At 37.9% G+C, this 5,955-nt stretch overlaps 1 protein-coding gene across 2 annotated transcripts in view; it reads left to right on the top strand.

Annotated features, from left to right (window-relative positions):
* The window catches only part of LOC102298130 (dehydrogenase/reductase SDR family member 11), an 8,970-nt gene extending 3,035 nt beyond the window's left edge, over positions 1 to 5,935 (top strand). Inside the window, exons 3-8 of one of the 2 annotated variants that reach the window (XM_005953090.3) lie at positions 641 to 850; positions 1,069 to 1,163; positions 3,325 to 3,454; positions 3,590 to 3,682; positions 3,769 to 3,834; positions 3,949 to 5,935. In XM_005953090.3, the coding sequence (XP_005953152.1) occupies positions 641 to 850; positions 1,069 to 1,163; positions 3,325 to 3,454; positions 3,590 to 3,682; positions 3,769 to 3,834; positions 3,949 to 3,990 (636 nt within the window). In that variant the 3' untranslated portion in view covers positions 3,991 to 5,935. The remainder of the gene's footprint in view (positions 1 to 640; positions 851 to 1,068; positions 1,164 to 3,324; positions 3,455 to 3,589; positions 3,683 to 3,768; positions 3,835 to 3,948) is intronic. The other variant, XM_042217778.1, reaches the window with a different exon arrangement.
* The last annotated feature ends 20 nt before the right edge of the window (positions 5,936 to 5,955 follow it).

Genomic DNA, 5,955 nt, shown 5'->3' with positions numbered 1-5,955 from the left:
GAATACATAATGGGCTTGGATTTACAGCATTATGAATGAAATGTGCTCTATTTGGAAGCAGCAGGGCTCCCCTCCCCTTCAGCAGCAAGCAGGTGCACCGAGGGCTCTCGCGCTCACTTTGAACGTATAGAATTTCGAAAAATCATCGGTGCAAATTATAAATCTGTATCATAATGTCAGGTGTTTTCGTGTTTGTTGGTTTGTTTTTATTTTGGGGGTGGGTTATTAGACGCTGCTCTAGCCAGCCAGTGAATCCCCCGCTGCCCCGCCCTCTCCTTCCTGTGCCGCAAGCAGCAGGCGCAAACGGAGGGCGCCCTTACTCCCAGCAAATGGGCGATAGAAAACCGATCGGTGCCTATGCCATTCCCAGTATGCACTGGCATGATGTCAGGGCAGCATGAGCACGAGCAATTGTTTTTTTAAATTTTTTGTTTGCCGATGCCCGTGATGCCGCCACCCACCACGATGGGTAACCGCCCGTGTCGCCCGTATCAAAAACCGCTACTGGTGATATGCAAAGTGAAACCAAAATCTATTTATTTGGACTAACTTTATATAGATCTAACATTTGAACGATTTTTGCATACATTAAACACAGATGGGATTCTGAAGTGTGTTATTGTTTCCTGTTTGGTTTCAGAAACTGGCAGCAGAGTGTCAGAGCGCCGGTCACCCTGGCGTTTTGGTGCCTTTCAAGTGTGACTTGAGCAAAGAGGAGGAGATTCTGTCCATGTTTGCAGCGATCAAAGAGCAGCACAAAGGTGTGGACGTGTGCATCAACAACGCTGGCTTGGCTCATCCAGAGGCGCTGCTAAATGGCAAAACCAGCGGCTGGAAGAACATGATGGATGTAAGAGCTCAGATCCTGGTTTACATTGATGTGACATTCACTAGTGGCTTTCAAGTAAAACATTGAACTGAAATAACAAATGTGACAAAGGTCACCCATCAGTGATTTTACTGCTGTGGTATTGTTTAAACATTAACACTTTCAAACAGTTTTAAACAGAATTCAAAGTTGCTTAAAAACCTTTGTTGTGCAAGATTTCTCTGTTTGTTTTCTTGCAGGTGAACATCCTTGGGTTGAGTATTTGCACGCGTGAGGCGTATCAGTCAATGAAAGAGAGAAACGTGGATGATGGGCACATCATAAACATAAACAGGTGCAGTTTTATTTGCTTGTGCAAGCTTGTGAAGTGAAAAACTGTTGAATTAATAAGAACACACATATGTTTTCATGTTGGCATGTTCTCTATTTAGATTGTGAATATGATATTAATTTTGCAACTCTGCACAATTTTTTATTTTTAAATGGCCGACATTTTCTAACTTTGAAAGAAAGCTACAAGTGAAATGAGGGCAGGACTTTTACATTTTAATGAACTTCGTCACATTCAAGCAGGTAAGTTTACACAATGCTGCCTGTCGGTGCAGTTGTGCTGAGGGGTGTATTACGGATGAAGTTCAACACAGCCAGACTTTCTTTAGGTTAGCTGGCTCAGCAAAACCTAAAGCCCCATTATGATAGTAACGGTTGTCACAATGGTGGTTGTCAACTTTCTCCTTTGAGTGGGACTTTCTGTTTCATGCGCTGAGCACACTAAAAACAGGCGTTTTGTTGACAATAATGTTAAAATACTGATTAAAAATCGCTAAAGAAAAAATATAAAACCTATAGCAGCGAAATTCAACAATTGCAAATAAGACAAAAGGTTAATGCTGCAAATCTTGGGATTTTGCTCAAAGAGCGGTAAAATAAACAAATTTAAGTTTAATTAAATTATTTTATCATTGAGTTCCCTCTTGGTGCAGCCTATTGTCCCACAGGTTAACACAGGAGACATGGAAATTTCTTTATGTTGTCAATATATCAAAGGGAAGCTAACTTGATTGCTTGAACAAAGACTCTTGGTGTGTGTTCTGCTGCACTTCCAGCAGAATCAAAGTTAAAAACAAATCACCAAACTAATACATGTACATTCCCACGACAATGCAATGCTTTCTTCAGTGGTTTTCATAAAGTTCAGCTTAAAAACTTGGACATATAAAGCCTCAGTTCGCTAAGCCATTAATCTGGCTTCATAGAAAACCCCTCTGGCTTTTCAATGAGGAATCTTCTCCAGTTATCCAGAAACCTTGACTCAGATGAATTTATTACATGGCTTGTTGCTGGGAAAAGCCTGTTTTTTAACGTTTGAGTCTAAGGTTTATTTTAAGCACCTGACTGCTCTTTTTTTGCTTCTCATCCATAAACTCTCTCCATAATCTTTTGCGTGACTCTTGTGTTGGTGGTTAAAGAGGTTTGCCGTGTTAGAGTCTGAGGTGGAGATCAGTTTCCTGCATAATTTCCAGAGCACAGTTTTCTGGTCCATGTCAGACTTTTCATAACCAAACCATATCCATGCTACAGAGGTAGCCCCTCGTTTAGAAATAAGGTCCTCAATTTGTTTTGAGTGGTCTTTCTGTTTGTCATCATTTCAGTTTATTTTGAAAAATCTCAACAGGATCTTGAGCTTTATTGTAAAAGGTTTATGTGGAAAATAAACAAGCGGATGACGGAGCCACACACTGGGTTTACCGTCGTAGCTGCTAACGACAACGTGTAAAAACAGTCCGTCCGTAGTGTGGTTATTTTAAATATAAGAGAAAGAGAGATTTTTAAGAAATTAATATAGCCACTACAGTGACCATCAAAACGATGAAAAAATATGGTCGTAAACAGTTTATTTTGTGACACCATGAAACAAATGATAGCGTAATATGAAAAGATAGACTTTTTCATATCGTCTTCCGATATATATCGTTGTATCGAACAGCCCTAACACCTAAGTGATTTCTGTTTTCTGTAGGGATCGGACCTTTTTTGCACTGAAACAGCCATCACTTTGCTTTGACAAAATGCCTGTTATTACAACATTTAGAAATTTGCAAAATAACTGAGTCCAGATTTTAAAGACCTCATTGAGGTCAGTGTTTATTCATCTGCAGGATAAACCATCAAAAAAAATGTCAGACAGTATTTAAAATGTTCATAAAACTGTTCTAAATAAAGTGACATCTCCAGTTATTTTGGCCAACCAGAACCCAAACTAATATGAAAGCTGAAGGAAAATCCAGACTGGAGATCAGTATCAAACTATCAAATCCAGATTTTGGACTTAAGCAATTGTTTTGAGTATAAACCAGTTTTTGCAGCTCTGGACCTCAGCTTCTGTGTGCCACAGAAGTTCTTGCATCATTCAGTCAGACTTGCCTTTTAAAAGAAGAACTTTTAATGATATTTCTGCTCACCTGCTCAGGTTTGTAATCTGTTTGATGTTGCAGTATGTCCGGTCATCGTGTACTTCCCAATGCAACTACACATTTCTACACCGCCACCAAGTTTGCTGTAACCGCTCTGACTGAGGGCCTGAGGCAAGAACTGCGTGCAGAAAAAACTCATATCCGAGCCACGGTAAGGCTTTAAAATATACCATAACCAGCTCATAAAGTGCTAGTATAATTCATAATGCTAGTAACAGTTGCTATGAGACGCATACACAGTACGTCCAGGAGTTCCCTCATGATCTTTTTTTTTTTTTTCTTGCAGAGCATTTCTCCTGGTTTGGTGGAGACTGAATTTGGTCCACGGCTCTTCAAAGACGATCCTGATAAGGCTGCTGGTCTATACTCAGAATATAAGGTAAAGGGATCATTCCTATAATTAAAGTACCGTTGATATAATTACTCAAGTAAAGAGTATTCAGTCACTTTTCACTTCTCTCACAGCCTCTGGAAGCAAAAGATGTTGCCAGTTCTGTTGTATATGTGCTCAGTGCCCCTCCTCATGTTCAGGTTTGTGCTTTGCTCTTGTTTTTATGCTTTTTATTGTGTCTTATTAAGACTTTCCTGTTTTCCATTTTAACTTTGACTCATAATAAGACAACGTTCACATAACTTTTGTTTCAGATTGGAGACATTCAGATGCGAGGGACAGAGCAGGTGTCTTAGAGCTGCACCACGAGACCCTCTCAAACTATACAATGACAGATTTCACTTCTTTACAACATTTTAAAAGATAATGACTTGATACGATCATGAAACAATTTTATGGTGTTGTTTTTTTTTCCCACAAATGTATAAAATAAAAAACAATCTTCAGGGGAAATTTGTTGCATTTTTTTTTTTTTTAATTGCATTAAGTCTGATTTTTTAATAAAATCTTTATCGTTTAAAAACCATGTCTGAACCTTAAGTATAAATGTACTTGAGGAATTAAGCATCAGTAGTATTAATGAAGTATAGCAAGATATGTAAGATAATTGTAAATATTTTAGAAAAAGAAAATGCAAAAATAAATAGAAAATATATTTATGTAATATCAATAAGTGACACATCACAAATACATGTAAATAATTAAATAAAATGGTGAACCTACTGACTCGTTGTTATTCTTAAGCTGTGGTTTTGATTACTAATTGACTGAGTTTCTTTTTTTTTTTTGTGTCTGTCAGTATTCCAGCATCGTACATTCTGTTTTATACTTAAAATGATAAGTAGTCTTAGAGGTGGATTCTTTGTGTTTTAGTTGACTGTAGCCTCCCACATGTTTCTCTATGCTGTGTGTTTTTGTCACAGTGCTGTGTCTAGTTGGTTACTTTCAGCTTTACTTTGTGAGTTGTCTTTTCTGCTTTGCCTTCGGTTTTGTTTTTCCATGTCCTGTGTGTTTTTAAAGTCTCGGTTTGCTTGTGTGCTCTGTTGTGTCACACTGTGTTCCAGCTCGCTTTGCTCCTAATGTGCTTCCTGCTGGCTTCTTGTGTGTTTAGTTAATGTGTAGTAATGGCATAAACAAATGCCATGCGTTTTGAAACTCTGTAACTTCATTGTTTTTTTGGGGGGTTTTTTAATCCCCTCTCTCTCCTGCGGGTAGTTTATCCTTAAAGCTCGGGTCCTCTACCAGACCCTGGGAGTATGAAGGTGCGCTCTTCTAGGACTGTGTTCTTCTGAACAGAGGTCTGATATGGTTCCTGGGATCTGCTGGAGTTTCCCACTCTCACATACATTAATCACATAATTTCAGTTTCTGTGAGACACCTGCACAACTCTTCTGAGTTTCCTCAGTATCCACTCTTTTTTGCAGTGCATTTTCTCTGGTTTATTGGAAACTGAATTTGCTCCATGACTCTACAAGGACACTCCCGATAAAGCAGGTGCAAGCGACAGAGCAGCCCTTATAGAACTACACCATGTGACCTTGTCAAATAATGGACTGAATTTTTTTTTTTTATACTTCTTTGCTACATTTATGAAGATGATTTTAACTTGTCATTAAACAGTTTTATGAAGTTGTTATAGACATTATATACTAAGGTATGAAATAATCAAGTAATTATTTTGGGGGGAACTTTGTTGTACTTCCCTATCTAATTGCACTTCACGGATATTTGTTAGAAAAACTTTATGGTGTAAAACATTAAACCTTAAGTATGAAAATATCTGAAAATATATATTTCAGTATTCAAAAAGAATTGCTTAACATAGTTAAGATAAAACATACATAAATCAGTGGTAAAATAGCTCATATATATTTCTATAATGTCCATTCCACATTACTAATACCTGCAAATAAGTGAACAAACCAATCCTAAAAATATTTGCATAAATCTATCCATCTATTTATCGTTATATAAACTCAACTTTTCCTGTGTCCGTTTAGAAGCACATTAGATGGTGCAAAGGAATGTATAGCCAGTACTGAAATAAATACTAATACTAGATGTGACTCTTAAATTTAAGTCGGAGTTTTACTTGCTGTTGATCAGTTTGTGCAATCTGAATTCCCTTGGAAGTATTTAATTACAACAACAGAGCTGATTGATCTGTTTTCCTATGTTTGCACCTTATTTTAATGCAGCACACAAACCTGTTTTAGAGCGTGGGGCGTAGCGTGGCACCAGGGTACACTCAGGAGGAGGA

This window comes from Haplochromis burtoni, unplaced genomic scaffold (genome assembly GCF_018398535.1).
Source record: "Haplochromis burtoni strain Fernald_Lab_line unplaced genomic scaffold, NCSU_Asbu1 Contig_2965, whole genome shotgun sequence".
NCBI lineage: Eukaryota > Metazoa > Chordata > Actinopteri > Cichliformes > Cichlidae > Haplochromis > Haplochromis burtoni.
This window is presented reverse-complemented; position numbering and strand designations above follow the sequence as displayed.